The 22,192-nt window shown below is 30.2% G+C and overlaps 1 protein-coding gene across 4 annotated transcripts in view; it reads right to left on the bottom strand.

Moving 5' to 3' along the window:
- The window catches only part of ush (Zinc finger protein ush), a 480,112-nt gene that overhangs the window by 104,646 nt on the left and 353,274 nt on the right, over positions 1-22,192 (bottom strand). Inside the window, exon 1 of one of the 4 annotated variants that reach the window (XM_075297145.1) lies at positions 8,166-9,327. The exons of 2 other annotated variants lie outside the window; for them this stretch is intronic. In XM_075297145.1, the coding sequence (XP_075153260.1) occupies positions 8,166-8,172 (7 nt within the window). In that variant the 5' untranslated portion in view covers positions 8,173-9,327. Of the gene's footprint in view, positions 1-7,902; positions 9,328-22,192 lie in introns of those variants that run through there. One more of the 4 variants, XM_075297146.1, reaches the window with a different exon arrangement.

Consider the following 22,192-nt stretch of genomic DNA (forward strand, 5'->3'; position numbering starts at 1 on the left):
TATTATATTTTTCTCGGTTTGTTTTTAGATTTAAGATATCAACAAAACGAGAGAGGAAAAAAAAAATTGGTGCCCAAGTAACAACAAGCACCGAATATGCTTCACCGCCAACATCACCACCGAAGCCAGTACGAAATTGGAATATGAAGATGATGATAATAACCCAACTGGTGCTGTTGATGATGAGGAGGATGATGTCCATGGCCACTTAGCTGGGACAGGGAAGGCTTTAAGATCATCACCATGATATTATTGTTGATGATTATGATGACGGCAACGGCATGGCATCCCGTACTCTGGAGGCTCTCTAAATTGGTTGGCAGTACGTTACATTTTTAAATAATTTTAATTTAAGATTAAATTAAATTAAATGCAATTCAATTCAATTTTTGTGAATGAAATTATTCATTCATTTTTTATTCATTTATTTGTAATAAATTTCATTTCATTTCAATTCATTTCAATTCATTTCAATTCAATTCAATTCAATTCAATTCAATTCAATTCAATTAAATTAAATTAAATTCAATTTAATTCAATTCAATTCAATTCAATTCAATTCAATTCAATTCAATTCAATTCAATTCAATTCAATTCAATTTAATTTAATTTAATTTAATTTAATTTAATTCAATTCAATTCAATTCAATTCAATTCAATTCAATTCAATTCAATTCAATTCAATTCAATTCAATTCAATTCAATTCAATTCAATTCAATTCAATTCAATTCAATTCAATTCAATTCAATTCAATTCAATTCAATTCAATTCAATTCAATTCAATTCAATTCAATTCAATTCAATTCAATTCAATTCAATTCAATTCAATTCAATTCAATTCAATTCAATTCAATTCAATTCAATTCAATTCAATTCAATTCAATTCAATTCAATTCAATTCAATTCAATTCAATTCAATTCAATTCAATTCAATTCAATTCAATTCAATTCAATTCAATTCAATTCAATTCAATTCAATTCAATTCAATTCAATTCAATTCAATTCAATTCAATTCAATTCAATTCAATTCAATTCAATTCAATTCAATTCAATTCAATTCAATTCAATTCAATTCAATTCAATTCAATTCAATTCAATTCAATTCAAATTAAATTAAATTAAATTAAATTAAATTAAATTAAATTAAATTAAATTAAATTAAATTAAATTAAATTAAATTAAATTAAATTAAATTAAATTAAATTAAATTAAATTAAATTAAATTAAATTAAATTAAATTAAATTAAATTAAATTAAATTAAATTAAATTAAATTAAATTAAATTAAATTAAATTAAATTAAATTAAATTAAATTAAATTAAATTAAATTAAATTAAATTAAATTAAATTAAATTAAATTAAATTAAATTAAATTAAATTAAATTAAATTAAATTAAATTAAATTAAATTAAATTAAATTAAATTAAATTAAATTAAATTAAATTAAATTAAATTAAATTAAATTAAATTAAATTAAATTAAATTAAATTAAATTAAATTAAATTAAATTAAATTAAATTAAATTAAATTAAATTAAATTAAATTAAATTAAATTAAATTAAATTAAATTAAATTAAATTAAATTAAATTAAATTAAATTAAATTAAATTAAATTAAATTAAATTAAATTAAATTAAATTAAATTAAATTAAATTAAATTAAATTAAATTAAATTAAATTAAATTAAATTAAATTAAATTAAATTAAATTAAATTAAATTAAATTAAATTAAATTAAATTAAATTAAATTAAATTAAATTTAATTTAATTTAATTTAATTAAATTAAATTAAGTAGTAAACCCCTATCTCACTTAATTAGACCTAACAATTAATCTCAGGTATATTCTAAAATATAAATTCATTGGCACTTGCCATTAGGGTTTTTAAATGCTTTAGTTTTTCCAAAAACAAAGATAACTCGTAACAGATATGGCCAGAGAAAAGAAAGAATATCCTGGCATTAGAAATGATGGCATACAATTGCATATGTGTTAAATAAGGATATATGGTTGTTGTTTGTTTTTTGGTTTTATGGCTGTATTCAGGATTTTTATCACATATGTAGTCATGCATAGGTAGGAATACCACTAACTCGCTGGTTGAATGTAACTTTAATCGTTCTAACCTAAAAATATGCAGGTAGATATACCAGACACATCCTTGTGTGTTTTGTTTTTGTATCTATGGACTATGTGTGTGTGTGTGCATGGGCGATGGTGAGTATTTGTAAGGATTTAATGAAATTTGTTCTCACTAAGTTGGCGGTAGTGATATTACTGGTTGTTTTGGTAATTAGAAAAACTACAATAACAAAAAATGTTTCAAAATTACATTTTTAAATAGAATTTAATTTAAATTTAATTAGTTTACCGTCTGATAAGATTAGAAATTGCAGTGTTGTAGTTATTGTAGTTATTTAGTAACACTTGAGTGGATGATAAAGCAAATGGGTATTTATTTATTGGATATTCAAATGTAGGTTTATATGTGATCCTGTGGATTTGTTGCAATTCTTTAGCTATAGAAAAATATAATATTTGATTTAATGTTGCAAAATGTATGAACATTATTTATAAGGGCGATATTCAAAAGCAAAGGAGGCATTTTAAAGACGAGAGAAAAATTTAGAAAATATTTAATGATAATTTTATAAATTTTGTTATTTGAAATTCCCATCCAATTTAAAATTTTCTCCAATTCTACTTCGATATGATTTATTAATATGAAAAATAAAATTATATGCAGAATTTATCACAAAAATTTCAGTTATTTTCTTGATAACGAAAAAATGTTAAATATTGGATAATTTGCATTTTGCAATATACCAAAGAGCTGATAAGTTTGGCATGAATACAATTCCACAACGCGTTACATATTCAAAAAAAAACTTTTCTAGTCAAACTTGGTGACGAGGAACGACAAGCCTTCATCGAGATATTTAAATTGGTGGAATGTTCTCATATAAGAAATATGAATAACCCAATTTTTTCTAACATAATGACTTTTCATTTGCTATTTTGGAATAACTTTGTTTAGTAAATTTTCGAAAAAATTATATCGATTTATATCGATTTGTAGCAAATGAGGTACGAAATGATAATACAATATTGGCATCTTCTTAAAGATAAAATCAATATCCAATACGAACTCCAAAGGAGTTGTTTAGAATGGATTACTGAAATTGAAAAATTGATGTATGGTATTGAGTGATTTGAAAATCGATTTGACTGTCCATAAATGCCATCCTTGATGGGGGCATAGTAATATTGTCATTACACACATCGAAATATCGATTTCCGGCACTTATGACTCTTTAAGAGGATATAACTATGTCCGTCTGCCTGTGGTAATCATGCTACAGTCTTCAATTATGTAGCAGGCGCCCCGAAATTTCGCACAGATTAGATTTTTTTGTCTGCAGGGAGACAGGTTCGAAGATGGACTATTTCAGCCAAGATTTTTATAGGGCTCCTATAAACTGTAACTTTTATACGATTTGCCCGAAATCTTGATGTATTTCAGAACTACAAAGATGTGTGCCGAATATGTTGTGTATCGGTTCATGTTTTGGTATAGCTCCATATAGACCAATTTCCCGATATTACTTCTTGGAATTTTTATCCGATTTTCTTGAAGTTGTAAATCTAGAGGTATATTAGGCCCACAAAGATCTGAGACGAATTTAATTTTTATCGTCTCATTGGTAAAGAATCTATATAGACCAACCTCCCGATTTCATTTCGTCTAAGTCTAAATATTAATTACTTTGAGGTTTTTTTTTTTAAATTATTTTGACTCCTTTAAATTACAAAGTGTTTAATACTGTGACGAAGCGATTAAATATCGTATTCGCGAAATATTGGGAAAAATAAATAAAATATTAAAAAAAAACACCTCGAGCTTGAAAAAAACATGAATTTATTATTCTAACAAACGGTCGATTTATTATTCTAACAAAACGGTCGACCAGGTCGAATCTTATGTACCCTCTACCATGGATTGCGTAGAAAGTTCTACTAAAGACTGTCGTCCACAATCGAATTACTTGGGTTGTGATAATACTTTCCGATGACCTTGCCATCTTAAAACTTCTTAACATCGTCCTCTAAATTGTAAGTTAGTCCATAGGTGGTATATATTAAACTAAAAAAAAACAGATTAAATATGTATATAATTCAGCTCTTGACCCGGTATATGGTATATAGGGAAGTGTATAAATAATTACCAACGGATATGAAGTTTTGAGCGGTAAGCCGAATTGAAATACGGGGGTCGCTTTATAAGGGGGCTATATACAATTACGATCCAATTTTGGCATGGTTGTTAGCGGCCATATACTAACACCACGTACCAAATTTCAACCGACTCGGATGAAATTTATTACTCCTAGAGGCTCCGGACGTCAAATCTGGGGATCGGGACTATATATAATTATGGACCGATATGGACGAATTTTTGCATGGCCTTTAGGGACCATATTCTGAATCCACCTACCAAATTTCAACCGGATCGGATAAATTTTGTTCCTCAAAGAGGCTTTGGAGGTCAAATCTGGGGATATGTTTATATGGGGCCTATATATAATTATGGTTCGATGTGGACCAATTTTTGCTTGGTTATTAGAGACCATATACTAACACCATGTACCAAATTTCAACCGGTTCGGATGAAATTTGTTTTTCTTAGAGGCTCCGCATAATTATGGGCATAACTTAGGGCTATACATAATTATGGGCCGATATGGACCAATTTTTGCATGGTTGTTAGAGACCATATACTAACACCACGTACCAAATTTCGACCGGATCGGATATTTGCTCCTCAAAGAGGCTTTGGAGGTCAAATCTGGGGATCGGTTTATATGGGGACTATATATAATTATGGACCGATATTTTTGCATGGTAGTTAGGGACCATATTCTAAATCCACTAACCAAATTTCAACCCAATCGGATGAATTTTGCTCCTCCAATAGGCTCCGGAGGTCAAATCTGGGATTGGTTTGTGTAGGGCCTATATATAATTATGGTTCGATGTCGACCAATTTTTGCTTGGTTATTAGAGACCATATACTAACACCATGTACCAAATTTCAGCCGGATCGGATGAAATTTGTTTTTCTTAGAGGCTTCGCAAGCCAAATCTGGGGATCGGTTTATATGGGGGCTATATATAATTATGGACCGATGTGGACCAATTTTTGCATGGTAGTTAGGGACCATATTCTAAATCCACTTACCAAATTTCAACCGAATCGGATGAATTTTGCTCCTCCAATAGGCTCCGGAGGTCAAATCTGGGGATCGGTTTATATGGGGACTATACATAATTATGGTTCGATGTGGACCAATTTTTTCTTGGTTATTAGAGACCATATACTAACACCATGCACCAAATTTCAACAGGATCGGATAAAATTTATTTTTCTTGGAGGCTCCGCAAGCCAAATTTGGGGATCGGTTTATATAGGGGCTATATATAATTATGGACCGATGTGGACCAATTTTTGCTTGGTTATTAGAGACCATATACTAACACCATGTACCAAATTTCAGCCAGATCGGATGAAATTTGTTTTTCTTCGAGGCTCCGCAAGCCAAATCTGGGGATCGGTTTATATGGGGGCTATACGTAAAAGTGAACCGATATGGCCCATTTGCAATACCATCCGACCTACATCAATAACAACTACTTGTGCCAAGTTTCAAGTCGATAGCTAGTTTCCTTCCGAAGTTAGCGTGATTTCAACAGACGGAAGGACGGACATACTTAGATCGACTCATAATTTCACCACGACCCAGAATATACGAGTATATACTTTATGGGGTCTTAGAGCAATATTTCGATGTGTTACTAACGGAATGACAAAGTTCATATACCCCCATCATATGGTGGAGGGTATAAGAACTAATAATTATCAATAATATTATTCGATAAAATTTTGTTATAATTTTTTATCGATTGGTTTCCCAATATCACCAACATATTTCCAATTAAAAGTTTGATTGAAGTAGGAAAGTTTTTCAATTAAAAAATTAAATGATACTATTAACATTTTAATCAAACTGGAATCATTAAGTCAATTACGTCAATGATTGAATTTTGTTTTAAATGTTCAAATACAAAATTAATTGATACAATTAACTTTTTAATCAAACTCGGAAGAGTAAGTCAGTTCAAAAATTATGGATATTTTTTTAATTGATTGTTTTTTTGGAAACAATTAATTTTTGAATCAAACTAAAAAGGGTTAAAAAAAGTTCAAGAAAGTGATTGAAATATACTATAGTTTCGTTTTTAATTAAAAATTAATTGAATTATTATTAATTAATTGAATTTTGCAATCAACATGAATTAAAAATTTCATTGAATCAATAAAAAATTAATTGAAATTTGCTAATGAAATCAATTAATTTTTTAATCAAGTATTTTGTTGATGCCCAATTAAAACTGTGATTGAAGCTATCATTTTCGTGAGACAATTCAATTAAAAAATTAATTGGATCAATTAATTCTGTGATTGCAACAGGAAAAAATGTTTTTGTGTTATCGAATTTTGTTATCGATAATTTTCAGTAAGAAAAAAAATTTACAAGCAATATATTCACAAATATAAATTAAAATCAATTTGACAGTTCATGATGTTAAATTAATTTCATTTGCATAACTATAGAAATTTCAGCGATATCGCAAATCCATTTTCATTGAATAAATTTAAAATCGATTTGATTTTTATAATTCAAAAAATTTCATCGACAATCAAATAATCGATTTACGATTAATTAATTTGCGAGGTTGAAAAAATAATTTTAATTTTTTGTTTGTACACTAAAAAAAAACGTTTACTTGAACTCAAAGCAGCCAATTAAGGATTTTGATATCGATTTCGAGCCAAAGATGTCACTTCTTTAAAATAAAGAAAACTTTTAGGGAACTATAGAGCTTTGAATCTAGACTCTTCAAATTTAAAATTAAGTTACAAAGCTCATTTTCTCGTTTTTCGATATATTAACAAAGATATGAATGTACAAATAAATGCCATTTAGAAATTCCAAATTATAATAGATCCTACAAAGTAAAGAAAAATTCTTAATATCAAAACGAACAAAAAAAAATAACCAAAGATGAAAGATCGTCAAAATAAGAATTAGACCCAATATTTCAGTTAATTTAAAGATTATTTCCATAAATCAAATATGTTTTTCTTTACTTTAAAAAAATACCCACATTTCAAAGACATGCGACGTTAACTGAGAGACCCAATTTCAAAGATTCGTGTCATATATGTAAAGGAAAAAAATATTAAACCAAAGTTTGTGAATTTTCTTTTGATTGATATGCCCTTATTTTTAAGATATTTATCCTTAATATTGTGTTAGGTATCCTGAAATTTTATTTTTTTTTCAGTGTAATAAATAAAAAATTATACCTCTCAAAATATCACATGTCTAATATCTTTTTATTAGTTTTCATAAGTAACATTATAAATATTATTGACATTTTATATTTTTTCGATATATTATAAATTAATATTAATTCCAAATATCCAAATTATTTTCCAAATATGAATAAAATTATTGGAAAAAATTTTTGTTTTGTTTTGTTGTTAGCACCTAATCTTTTTTATATTTATTTTCATAATTTATTATGATTGTAAATCTGATAATAAATAAATTAATAAAAATAATTTTTTGTTATCATATATTAAAATCAGCTGATTTCCAATAAAATATTTTTTTTTTCACAAAATTTAAAAATGAAAAATATATCTCTGAAAATATCACATCTATAATGTCTTCATATTTTGTTTTAATAAATTTATAAATATTATCGTCATTTTAAATGTTATCGACTTATTATTATATTATTATCGACTTATCAATAATTTTGACTCACTCACATTTCAGTCTCTCACATAATCGGGGTTAACAAAAAACACAAAATCCAAAGTAAACCAAACTTGTTATTAAATCAGCACTAGGTCACATAGATTTCATTTATTTATTTATTTTTTTTTTTAAATTTTTTTATATAATTTCTATATTTTTTGTTGTTGTTATTATTTGTTTAACTGTCTTAATCACTATAGCAAGTGAGTGGTTTGGTTGAGTGCACTCAGAGATAGAAAAAATGATATTATGATCAGATTATCAAAACTATTACCAAACATTTCTGTTGTTGTTGTTGTGGTTGTGGTAGTTGTTACTGTTACTCTCGTTATTACTCTTCTCGTTGTTGTACTTAAATAATGGGGGGAATGTATGTGGTAATGCTTCTCTGCTGCAACTGCTGGTACTGTATGATTGGTTGTTGTTATTTAATATCCACTTTAGGTTTTTTTGTTTGTTTTCTAATCAGCTGTTTGTTGCTGCTTGTATGCATATTGCTGCAATTGTTGTCGTTGGTTTTGTTGTTGTTGTCTTGTCATAAGAGGCCTTAATTCATGGACGGACAAGAACTCTACATTGTGTTCGTTCTTGTTCCATTTAGTTTGGTCATTAGGTCTTTCTTTCACTGATTAGCTTTGACTTAGTTTCGAATTCGATATTTTGCTATTATGGGTATTGAAATTCTTTTTTCTTTTTTTTTTGTTTAGGGTTTTTGCAAAAAGTCACACACACTCACTTCACTTGGAGTTAAAGAAATTCTTGAGAATTGGTTTTGAATTATTTTGATATAGAAATTTTTTCGAAATACACTTTCTTGCACACATTTCAAGATAGGGCACAACCCCAATAGAGGTATAGAAACGGAGAATTAGCACTTGGGATTAGGTTTTTTGTTGTTGTTGTTTTCTTAGCATGAAGATATCGCACGTTAGCCACTGTAAATTAGAGTAATGTGACCTATGATATGTGGGCTAGAGTTGGTTTAAGGGGTAGGCGGCCATAATGGTTTTGGGGTTTATCAATTGAATTTGTTTCAAATTTCTTTTGCTTTTATAGATGATCCACTAGCAATAATTTTTTTCTTATGGGTATTTGGGTTTTCAATTTTCTTTCAATAAAAATCATTTATATTTTGTTTTTATTTATTTTTGTTTTAATTTTCCCGATTTTATAAACAAAAAATATACAAAGCTTGCTTTTGATTTTATCAACGATGACTTTGTGAATAAAAAAAATTATTTTATAATTTTTACAAAACACTCAAAACTAACTGTAGACTAAACTAACAGTGTGACTGCCTGACTTGATGACGATAATAACGGCGGGCGTAAAGACGACAAAACGATACCAATATAAGTACGACTATACAACACAAACACGACGACAAACGGCAACCGACAATGACGATGACGACGAGACGGCACTTTTGTGTTGCTTGTTTCACGTTCTGTAGTAAACTGAAAAGCAAATGAGCGTTAAGTAATGAAATTTTTACTGTCAGATACAAAGATACGAGACGACGAAACGAACGCGAAATATATGTACATACAAACATACGTACGAAGCGCATGTTGATTTTTCATTTTGATATTGTCGTTGTTGCTGTTGTTGGCATGGCCCGTATTGTGTATACGAGAGAGTGTGTGTGTGTGTGTGGTGGATTTTGTATTGCGGTGCTCTGTGTGGCAAACAGCTGATATTCTTGTGATAATATGAGTGACTGAGTGAGTGAATTTATAAAAAGTAATCTTTATCTCTGGTAGAGTGGCCCTCATTGTTGTTGTTGTTGTTTTTGGCTCGTTGATGATGATGATTTTGTTGATGTTTTGTTGGATGGATTGTTTGAGGGAAGTTGCTTGGTTGGTTCATTCAGTTTGAGTTTGAATGGCCTTTATGGCTATCGGACGGCAAGTCAGCTAGGTTTTCCTGAATGATTGTAAGACAATCGCAAATATCCCAAACACCTCATACAACGTCATTCGCAAGCATTATAACCACACGAAACTTGGTGGTATGGATATAAAATGAATGCCAAGCCAAAGATATAATTTTTTTTTGTTGGTTTTTGCAAAATCTTTATCTGTATTTTTGTTTTTGGAATTGACAAAAGCACCATATCCAGATAAACTTTTTATTTTTGCAAAGAATACAATGAAGGTAACATGACTAACACCAAGCATTCTCTTTTGAATACTTTGTGTTGAAGCTCTCTCTCTCTCTTAATGATTTCACTTGGATTTTCCTTCACCCTTTCGACAAAAGAGTAAAGTGCACATTGTTCTCTGTTATATGGATAAATGCACAGTGGCTTATTCACTTAAAAATAAATAAACTACACAGGAAATGCTGTTTGGAGTGGATTGCAATCTTTTATAGAAAATCATCGAAATTGAAAACAAAATTCTAAATCTTAAAAAAAAAACTTAGAACTACAATTTCTGTTCAAATAGCTTAGACAAAGGGAATTCCATTATCAAAGTCGACATGAAAGAATTTTATTTTGGAATGAAGTTGATTGGACCGATATTTCTCAGATCCATGTGAGAGGACAAGTTTCCCTTCGAAATATAAAATTAGTAGCGTTTTCTCGAAAATGATTCCATCACTGATTTAAATTGTTTAGAGTCTGATATATACACAGAAAAAAATATCACCAAAATATTTCCAATTTGAAGTTGAAAATTTTTTACAATTAATAAATTAATTGATACAATTAACTTTTTAATCAAGATGAAAGCATTAAGTTAATTAATTAAATGATTGATAATTTTAAAATTTTTAATTTAAAAATTAATTGATACAAATAACTTTTTAATCAAACACGGGAGTGTAAGACAATTAAAACAAGTATGTATGGCCATAAGTTCGGCCAGGCCGAATCTTATGTACCCTGCACCATGGATAGCGTAGAAACTTCTACGAAAGACTGTCATCCACAATCGAATTACTTGGGTTGTGGTATTTTAAATAGTTTTCTAAATTGTAAGTTTGTTCATACGTGGTATATATTAGACAAAAAAGGAATGTGTAGGTAAGTCTACAAATAATTACGAATCGATATGGACTTTTGCACGGTACGTAGGGAGCCACAATTGAAATATTGGGGTCGCTTATATGGGGGCTGTATAGAATTATGAACTTGATATGGACCAATTTGTGTGTGATTGGGGATCGATTTATCTGAGGGCTATATATAACTATAGACCGATATGGACGTAGTTAGGCATGGTTGTTAACGGCCATATACTAGCACAATGTACCAAATTTCAACTGACTCGGATGAAATTTGCTCCTTCAAGAGGCTCCAAAACCAAATCTCGGGATCGGGACTGATATGAACCACTTTTGGCATGGTTGTTAAATATCATATACTACCACCACGTACCAAATTTCAACCAGATCGGATGAATTTTGCTTCTCCAAAAGGCACCGGAGGTCAAATCTGGGGATCGGTTTATATGGGGGTTATATATAATTATGGCTGATATGAACCAATTCCTGCATGGTTGTTGGATACCATATACTAACATTACGTACCAAATTTCAACCGAATCGGAGGTCAAGGGGCTCCAGAGGTCAAATCTGGGGATCGGTTTATATGGGGGCTATATATAATTATTGACCGATGTGGACCAATTTTTGCATAGTTGTTAGAGACCATATACTAACACCATGTACCAAATTTCAGCCGGATCGGATGAAATTTTCTACTCTTAGAGGCTCCGCAAGCCAAATTTGGGGATCGGTTTATATGGGGGCTCTATATAATTATGGACCGATGTGGACCAATTTTTGCATGGTTGTTAGAGACCATATAGAGCCGGATCGGATGAAATTTGCTTCTCTTAGAGGGTCTGCAAGCCAAATTTGGGGGTCCGTTTATATGGGGGCTATACGTAAAAGTGGACTGATATAGTCCATTTGCAATACCATCCGACCTACATCAATAACAACTAGTTGTGCCAAGTTTCAAGTCGATAGCTTGTTTCGTTCGGAAGTTAAGTGATTTCAACAGACGGACGGACGGACGGACATGCTCAGATCAACTCAGAATTTCAACACGACCCAGAATATATATACTTTATGGGGTCTTAGAGCAATATTTCGATGTGTTACAAACGGAATGACAAAGTTAATATACCCCCATCCTATGGTGGAGGGTATAAAAAGTGATGGAGAATTTGTTCAATTTTTAACTAAAAATTTCATGTAGCTCCGTTAGGCTTTAACTGTCAGTTAAGAGAAAGTAAATTGTAAATATCTTTTGTCCAGTTAGCTTTAACTGAAAATTCGAGCAGTTAAGCTCCTAACTCGCAATAGAATGTATAGACAAGAAGATTGATATGTCTATAGGTCGTTTTATAAATTAGTTAGTTAACGGAGCTTCTAGAAAATGTTGGTAAGTCAGTTAAGAAAGTAATTAGGTTTTTAATGAAAAAATTAAATGAGTGTTGCAATCAACATCAAATAAATTTTTAATTGAATCAATTAAAAAATTAATTGAAATTTGCTAATGAGATCAATAAGTTTTTCATCAAGTATTTTTTTAATATCCAACTAAAACTGTGATTGATACTATCACTTTTGTGAATGAAGTCATTTCAATTAAAAAATTAATTGGGTCAATTAAGTTCGTGATTGAATCAGAGAATTGGATTTGAATTTTGCTCCATGACAATGCACCTGTACACAAAGCAAAACCGGATACAATCAAAACACTTGGCTCGGAGCAGCTAGACTTGGCTCCTTCCGACTACGATTTGTTTACATCGATGGGACACTCATTGGCTGAGCAGCACTTTGATTCCTATGAGAAGGTCGGCAATTTGGTATTTGATTGGTCTGCTTTAACACACGTGGCCAATACTTTCAATAAAATGTTTTTACTTTCCCAAAATAATTAGTATTTTATTGAAAACAAAAATGCTCATTTCATACCGATATACCTGGTAATTTTTACTTTATTCAATAACATGAACTCAAAATTACACAAAAAATGTTTGTACAAATTAAGTATAAAATTTTACTAAATTCGTTATTTGCATAAACATTAATAAATTGTGGCTGTTTTGAACTTCCTATAGCGCTAAAGACATTTTAACCAAATATAAAATTTTCTTAAAAACTGAAAAAAAATATTATTTTTCATAAATTTTTGACAAAAAGTATAAACAGATTTGTTTTTCTGATTCAATCACAAAATTAATTGATCCAATTATTTTTTTAAATTAAGTGTCTTCAATCACAAAAATGATAATTGGGCATCAACCAAAAAAAAAACTTGATTAAAAAATCAATTGATTTCCTTAGCAAATTTCAATTATTTTTTTAATTGGTTTCATTAAATTTTTAATTGATGTTGCAAAATTCAATTAACTTTTTAAATTAAAACGTAATTATTTTTAATCACTACATTATATTTCAATCACTCTCTACAACTAATTTTAATCTCTTTTTAGTTTGATAAAAAAAATTGATTGTTTGATTGTGTCGATCTGAGCATGCCGTCCGTCCGTTCGACCGTCTGTTGAAATCACGCTAACTTCCGAACGAAACAAGTTATCGACTTGAAACTTGACACAAGTAGTTGTTATTGATGTAGGTCGGATGGGTCATATCGGTCCACTTTTACGTATAGCCCCCATATAAACGAACCCCCAAATTTGGTTCGCGGCTCCTCTAAGAGAAGCAAATTTCATCCGATCCAGGTGAAATTTGGTACATAGTGTTAGTATATGGTCTCTAAAAACCATGCAAAAATTGGTCCACATCGGTCCATAATTATATATGGCCCCCATATAAACCGATCCCCCGATTTAGCTTGCGGAGCCTCTAAGAGAAGCAAATTTCATCCGATCCGGCTGAAATTTGGTACATGGTGTTAGTATATGGTCTCTAACAACCATGCAAAAACTGGTCCACATCGGTCCATAATTATATATAGCCCCCATATAAACCGATCCCCCGATTTAGCTTGCGGAGCCTCTAAGAGAAGCAAATTTCATCCGATCCGGCTGAAATTTGGTACATGGTGTTAGTATATGGTCTCTAACAACCATGCAAAAATTAGTCCACATCGGTCCATAAATATATATAGCCCCCATATAAACCGATCCCCCGATTTGGTTTGCGGAGCCTCTAAGAGAAGCAAATTTTATACGATCCTGTTGAAATTTGGTATATGGTGTTGGTATATGGTCTCTAACAACTATGCAAAAATTGGTCCACATCGGTCAATAATTAAAAAATTGGTCTTAATCCGGCCATAATTATATATAGGCCCCATATAAACCGATCCCCAGATTTGACCTCCGGAGCCCCTTGGAAGGGCAAAATTCATCCGATTCGGTTGAAATTTGGTACGTGATGTTAGTATATGGTATACAACAACCATGCAGGAATTGGTTCATATCAGTCCATAATTATATATAGCTGCCATATAAACCGATCCCCAGATTTGACCTCCGGTGCCTTTTGGAGAAGCAAAATTCATCCGATTCGGTTGAAATTTGGTACGTGGTGGTAGTATATGATATTTAACAACCATGCCAAAAGTGGTCCATATCAGTCCATAATCATATATATCCCCCATATAAACCGATCCCTAGATTTGGTTTTGGAGCCTCTTGGAGGAGCAAATTTTATCCGAGTCAGATGAAATTTGGTACATTGTGCTAATATATGGCCGTTGCTAACCATGCCTAACTAGGTCCATATCGGTCTATAGTTATATATAGCCCTCAGATAAATCGATCCCCAATCACACAAAAATTGGTCCATATTAAGTTCATAATTGTATATAGCCCTGTTTCAATTCTGGCTCTCTACGTATCGTGCAAAAGTCCACATCGATTCGTAATTATTTGTAGATATTCCAACACATACCTTTTTTGTCTAATATATACCACGTATGGACTAGCTAACAATTTAGAAAACGATGTTAAGAAGATACCACAACCCAATTAATTCGATTGTGGATGACAGTCTTTCGTTGAAGTTTCTACGCAATCCATGGTGGAGGGTACATAAGATTCGGCCTGGCCTAACTTACGGCCGTATATACTTGTTTATAAATATAATCTGCTATTTGTTCATACTTTTTTTAGAAACAATTTGAAACAAATTTTTAATTATTCCCCATTTCTTTATGAACCCACTGTGCAAGTGTTTCGTTGAATTACGAACAAAAAAACTGATAAAGCATTGATAAGCAAAGCAGCCCAAGTGTTAGATAACATCAATCCAATCCACACACACACACAATAGTCAGCCAAGCGGAGAAACCAAACCAAACAAACCTCACAGTTATCATACAAACCGACACAGCACACATGCACACACACACAAGTATCATACAGCGCGTTTACATACATCAGACATCGAACACCAACTCAACCGAATGAGTGAGCGAACTCCAACGAACAAACGGACATACAAACCACATCAAAAACCAAAAAAAAAAAGAAAATGAAGGAACGTCCGTTACCGCTTTGTGTTTAATTTAACAGCACAAAACGGATATAGAGTACACAGAAACATACACGCATGTGGTGGTGAATTGACACACACACCTACTATATACTCATACACACTTTCGAGTGTTTAGTACACTTTCGTCATAGTCATACCAACCGAATGACTTTCATACATGTTCATTCGGTGTCGGAGGCTTCGACCATCGTACTTCCATTCCGTACGTGTTGTTTATAATGAGTTTTGCGCTTAGAACTCATAAACAACATGGGTCCCTTAGATAGATAGATAAATAGATTGATGTGTTTTTTGTTTTGTTTGGGAACTACTTCTCCGAACCCCTTCATTTATCCGTAAGTTTGATCGATGGGTCTGATAAGTCACCATTACCACAAGACCAGCAACCATTTAACATCGATGTGAGAGAATGTTTCAAAATTCTGTCAAATATGTTTGCCTAATATTTTGACTCATTGTGGTTCATCTAGGTGTATGTGAGTGTATGTGTGTGTGCGCGTGTTTTTGTCTGTCTACAGGAATGACTAGGAAAATTCATTATTTGAATCTCATATCGCAACATTGCAGTTCGCAACAAATCCAAACAAAACATTTAACATTTTTCTGAATATTCTTTTGTTGCTGTTGTTGTCGTCGTTTTGTTTGAATTGTTGATCTGGAGATCTACTCAAAATGTTGAATGGTTTTACTGGCCTACACTGGTTTGTTGCTTACTTGGGGCTTCATGGGGGTTTCATTTTGGAATATATCTCTGAATACTTTTGCTGTCGGTGTTATCGTCCGTTGCTCTGCATTGTAGTATGCATAAACATACGGACAAATAAACTGACAAAAATACATACACACACACCCGCAAACATTCGTACATTCATCCAAGCAACCAGCCATCCATCCATCCATCCATCTATAGAGCAGTGTGCGGGAGCATGATTTTATAAACTGATAACAAAACTAACCAACCAGTATGGGTGTTTCCATATTAGATGGCACAATGAGATATGGGAGCTGCTATGTAGCCAAGGTCAGATCGAAGCTTCACTAGTACGAATCCTCAAATATTAGTTAACATTTTTAAATTTTTAGGCAATATACTGGAGCGGTGTACTTGGAAAGTGAAAATGTCTCTATTAATTGCCGATCTGATATTAAAACCCAAGAAAAAAAATTGGAAGTTTTTCCCTTTAATGCACACCCAATAATGTTGCTCTAAGGATAGGCTTAAATATCACTTCAAAAAAAGTTATTGTGAGGTAATTTAATTTTCTATAGAAATATATATAACTCAGATACGTACACACTAGAAAATAATTCTTTTCTCCAAAATAAAATTTTAGACAAACAAATTTTGTCAAAATTTGATTTCTATAGGAAATTTTGTCAAAATTTTATTCCTAAATAAAATTTTGTCAAAATTTTATTCCTAACGAAAATTCAGTCAAAATTTTATTTCTATAGAAAATTTTGTCAAAAGTTTATATCTATAGAAAATTTTGTCAAAATTTTATTTCTATAGAAAAATTTGTCAAAATTTTATTTCTATAGAAAATTTTGCCAAAATTTTAACAAAATTTTATTTCAATAGGAGATTTTGTCAAAATTGTATTTCTATAGAAAATTTTGTCAAAATTTTATTTCTATAGAAAATTTTGAAAAAAATTGATTTCAATAGGAGATTTTGTTAAAATTTTATTTCTATAGAAAATTTTGTCAAATTTGTATTTCTATAGAAAATTTTGTCAAAATTTTATTTCTATAGAAAATTTTGTCAACATTTTATTTTTGTCGAACATTTTGTAAAAATTTTATTTCTGTAGGAAATATTTTCCAATTTTTATTTCTATAGAAAATTTTGTCAAAATTTTATTTCTATAGAATATTTTGCCAAAATTTTGTTTCTATAGAAAATTTTGGCAAAATTTTATTTCAATAGGATATTTTGTCAAAATTTTATTTCAATAGGAGATTATGTCAAAATTTTGTTTCTATAGAAAATTTTGGCAAAATTTTATTTCAATAGCAGATTTTGTTAAAATTTTATTTCTATAGAAAACTTAGTCAAAATTTTATTCCTAAAGATAATTTAGTTAAAATTTTATTTCTATAGAAAATTTTGTCAAAAGTTTATATCTATAGAAAATTTTGTCAAAAGTTTATATCTATAGAAAATTTTGTCTAATTTTTATTTCTCTAGAAAATTTTGTCAACATTTTATTTTTATAGAACATTTTGTAAAAATTTTGTTTCTGTAGAAAATTTTGGCAAAATTTTATTTCAATAGGAGATTTTGTCAAAATTATATTTCTATAAAAAATTTTCCAAAATTTTATTTCTATGGAAAATTTTGTCAACATTTTATTTCTATAGAAAACTTAGTCAAAATTTTATTCCTAAAGATAATTTAGTTAAAATTTTATTTCTATAGAAAATTTTGTCAAAAGTTTATATCTATAGAAAATTTTGTCAAAAGTTTATATCTATAGAAAATTTTGTCAAATTTTTATTTCTATAGAAAATTTTGTCAACATTTTATTTTTATAGAACATTTTGTAAAAATTTTGTTTCTGTAAGAAATATTTTCCAATTTTTATTCCTATAGAAAATTTTGTCAAATTTTATTTCAATAGAAAATTTTGTCAAAATTTTGTTTCTATAGAAAATTTTGGCAAAATTTTATTTCAATATGAGATTTTGTCAAAATTGTATTTCTATAAAAAAATTTTCCAAAATTTTATGTCTATGGAAAATTTTGTCAACATTTTATTTCTATAGAAATTTGTGAAAATTTTATTTCTACCGAAAATTTTGTCAAAATTTTATTTCTACAGAAAATTTTGCCAAAAGTTTATGTCTATAGAAAATTTTGTCAAAAGTTTATATCTATAGAAAATTTTGTCAAATTTTTATTTCTATAGAAAATTTTCTCAACATTTTATTTTTATAGAAAATTTTGTCAACATTTTATTTCTATTGAAAATTATGTCAAAATTTTGTTTCTATAGAAAATTTTGGCAAAATTTTATTTCAATAGATTTTGTTAACATTTTATTTCTATAGAAAATTTTGTCAAAACTTTTATTTCTTATAGAAAATTTTGTCAAAAACATTTTATTTCTATAGAAAATTTTGTCAAAATTTTATTTCTATAGAAAATTTTGTCAAAATTTTATTTCTATAGAAAATTTTGTCAACATTTTATTTCTATAGAAAATTTTGTAAAAATTTTATTTCTACCGAAAATTTTGTCAAAATTTTATTTCTATAGAAAATGTTGTCAAATTTTTTTTCTATAGAGAATTTTATCAAAATTTTATTTTTATAGAAAATTTTGTTAAAATTTTATTTCTATAGAAATTTTTGCCAAAATTTTATTTCTAAAGAAATTTTTGTCCAATTTTTATTTCTATAGAAATTTTTGTCCAATTTTTATTTTTATAGAAAATTTTGTCAACATTTTATTTTTATAGAAAATTATGTCAAAATTTTATTTCTATAGAAATTTTTGTCAACATTTTATTTCTATAGAAAATTTGTGAAGAGGATTAGTTTGCAAAATCTACCAACTTTGGCAACCGTGTTACTTAGCTGTTATTGTCAGCAACAGACAATTGTTGCTATAGCCATCAAAGCACAACCAACGGAAATAGTCTAGCAGTTATATTTATAAAGCATAGTTCTCGGCGCCCACGAGCCGATGTAAAGAAACTTTATTTGACACAAACATAAATTTAGTTGGGATAGGCTTAAATCTCACTTCAAAAAAAATTTCTTTTGAGGTAATTTAATTTTCCAGAAAATATATGTTAGTATTGATGAAAACATCTTTACATACAGCTACTAAGAAAACTAATCAATCACTAAATTGATTGATTCAATTATATTTTGAATTGAATCGAAAATGATAGTATGAATCACAAAATTAATCAAACATATACAAAAATATGCTTGATTAAAAATTGATTCCTTCGGCATCTTCAATTAGTTTTTATTTTTTAAATGATTCAATTAAAAATTTAATTGATTTCGAATGCAAAAGTTATTAATTTTTAATAAAGGTAATCATTTATTTAGTTTAAAGACACATCCTTATGCAAATAATATTTTAGTTGTTTCAATTAAATTAAAATTAATTAAAAAATGTAAGTTTCTCACAGGAAATTATGGTTCAATCATAAGTATTGTATCTTCGATATTTTTCTAAAGTAACAGGTAGGCTGATAAGTCCCGGTCTGATGGAATAATTTTTATCGATTATCTTGAGAAGGGAAAAACCATCAACAGTGACTATTATATGGCGTTATTGGAGCGTTTGAAGGTCGAAGTCGCGGCAAAACGGCCCCATATGGAGAAGAAAAAAGTGTTGTTCCACCAAGACAACGCATCGTGCCACAAGTCATTGAGAACGATGGCAAAAATGCATGATTTGGGCTTCGAATTGCTTCCCCACCGACCGTATTCTTCAGACCTGGCCCCCAGCGCCTTTTCTTGTTCTCAGACCTTAAAAGGATGCTGGCAGGGGAAAAAAATTGGCTGCAATGAAGCGGTGATCGCCGAAACTGAGGCCTATTTTGAGGCAAAACCGAAGGAGTACTACCAAAATGATATCAAAAAATTGGAAGGTCGTTATAATCTTTGTATCGCTCTTGAAGGGAACTATGTTGAATAATAAAAACGAATTTTGACAAAAAAAATGTGTTTTTCTTTGTTAGACTGGAGACTTATCAGCCAACCTGTTAAATAAGGATATTATGACAAAATTTTGGTAAATCGTGCTATACATACATATGGAAGCTATATCGAAATCTGATCCAATATATGGGGGCTATATCTAAAATTGATCGGATTTTCTCCAAATTCAATAGCGTTCATTCATCTGCTACCTTGTACCAAATTTCATCAAAATTGGTTAATAATTGCGTCCGAAATCCTCCGAACAATAAATACATGGACAGAGGCACGGTCGGACACCAAGGGCTAGATCGACCCTTATTTTATAGGGAAAACAAATAAACTATTTTTCGAGGCCTAATGCACAGAACAGGAAGTGGGAAAATAATATGCAACATAATATAATCAACCTAATGCTTCTAAAGTTAACCTGAAGTCAATGAAGTTTAATGAACCCATATTCTCTTTGGCAAGCCATACTTATGATCATAGCCCAGTGGTAGAGATAATGGTTAATCCACAAGTAAAACTCAATCATCAGCCAGCCAGTCCAAAGACAATTCACCCTTTCTCATTTTGTGTTGTGGTTGATTCGAGCAGAGTCAGTAGTCAGCCGTCTCGTTATCACATTCATCAATCTCTGTTTGAATGATGATATGAGTGCAAAGACCCATATCATCCAGCCATGATATATCCAAACATTGCCAGCTAATGGAATTCTGATTATTGCGTTGTGATAACACAGTTCTGTTTAATTGTATCTGTATCTTTCTCTCTAAACACAACAACAACAACGACAACAGCAACTACAAACCTACCTAGCTATCTACGTTTATACATCTGAATGACTGACTGAATATAGTATCAGAGCAAGAGTTTTATGAGTACGTGTGCGTGTGTATGTGTGTGCGAATCGGTTGCATGTAGATTGATACTCTCCATGGATGTGGGTATGGTGAAGTTAAGTTTTGTGCTGACTAACAATTTTTCTGTGTGTTTTTCCCCGCATATGGATGTGGGTATGAATGTTTTGTTGTATCACTTTCGGTATGGAATATGCACATTCACACACACACACAACAGGGACTGGCTATAAGATAGAGATACACTTAACATTCATATAGATTTTAGATATCACCCCGCAAACGCACACACACACTCTTGCACTCACGCTTGTTCGCTTATAGTACGGAGAAATATATTTAGACTAGATGGGTTTTTGTGTTACGTTATCATCATCCTTTGATCAAACATTTCAGTTGTGTTGTGTGTTGGCTGAGCTAGAGAATAAGCAGAAGAAGGCATGAACAAATGAACGACTGACGACCGACCGACCGGCCATCCCACCGTACCTCTGACGAGCAGAAATTCTTATCAGTAAAAATTTTTATTTCGTTGTTGTTGTTACTGTTGTTTTGCTTACATTTCCACACAGAGTCGTTTTTTTGTGCCTTCAAGAAAGAAAAATAAGTTTGACTGATATCTTTGCTTAAAATCTTTTGTGTATTTTTTTTTGGTTGTTGTATTTTTTCATATCGTCTACTTTGGTAATCTCTCGTTCGTTCGCTCTCTCTCCCTGAATGCTATTTATCTAAATCTCTTAAGAGTAGATTTTAATTTTTGGAACTTCTGTTGTCATTTTGAGAAGAAGAGAGCAGTACAACATTTACATTTGACTCTTGAGAGTTGTTGTCTAATGTTTGTTAGACAAGAGAGCCATAAGAGAGAGTGAGTGATGTGAGATATACAATGTTCATGCCAAGTGTTTTTCCCCAGCTGGGAGGGAAAATAATCGTTGCCATCTACTGGCTAGCTAAGCAGCCACCTTAAGTGTTTTTCTTTTACCATAGCAGTGAGATAGCTATAAAAAGGGGCTTATTTTTTGTGCTGGTCTGAACAGCTGTTCCTAAGTGTTTGGGTTGTTGCGCATGCGTTTTAAATTGGCATTTCCTCTATTTCCTCATCCTAATCTATTATAATACCCCCTGTAGGTAATTTTCTTAAGATTGTCTAAGAGATAACAAATTGATTGTTGTTCTTTTTGAAATTATATATAACTCAGATACCTACACACAAGAAAATAATTCTTTCCTTCAAATCAAGATATTAGAAAAAAATTTTTGTTAAAATTTTATTTCTATAGAA

This window comes from Haematobia irritans, chromosome 2, assembly GCF_050003625.1.
Source record: "Haematobia irritans isolate KBUSLIRL chromosome 2, ASM5000362v1, whole genome shotgun sequence".
Classification (NCBI taxonomy): Eukaryota; Metazoa; Arthropoda; class Insecta; order Diptera; family Muscidae; genus Haematobia; species Haematobia irritans.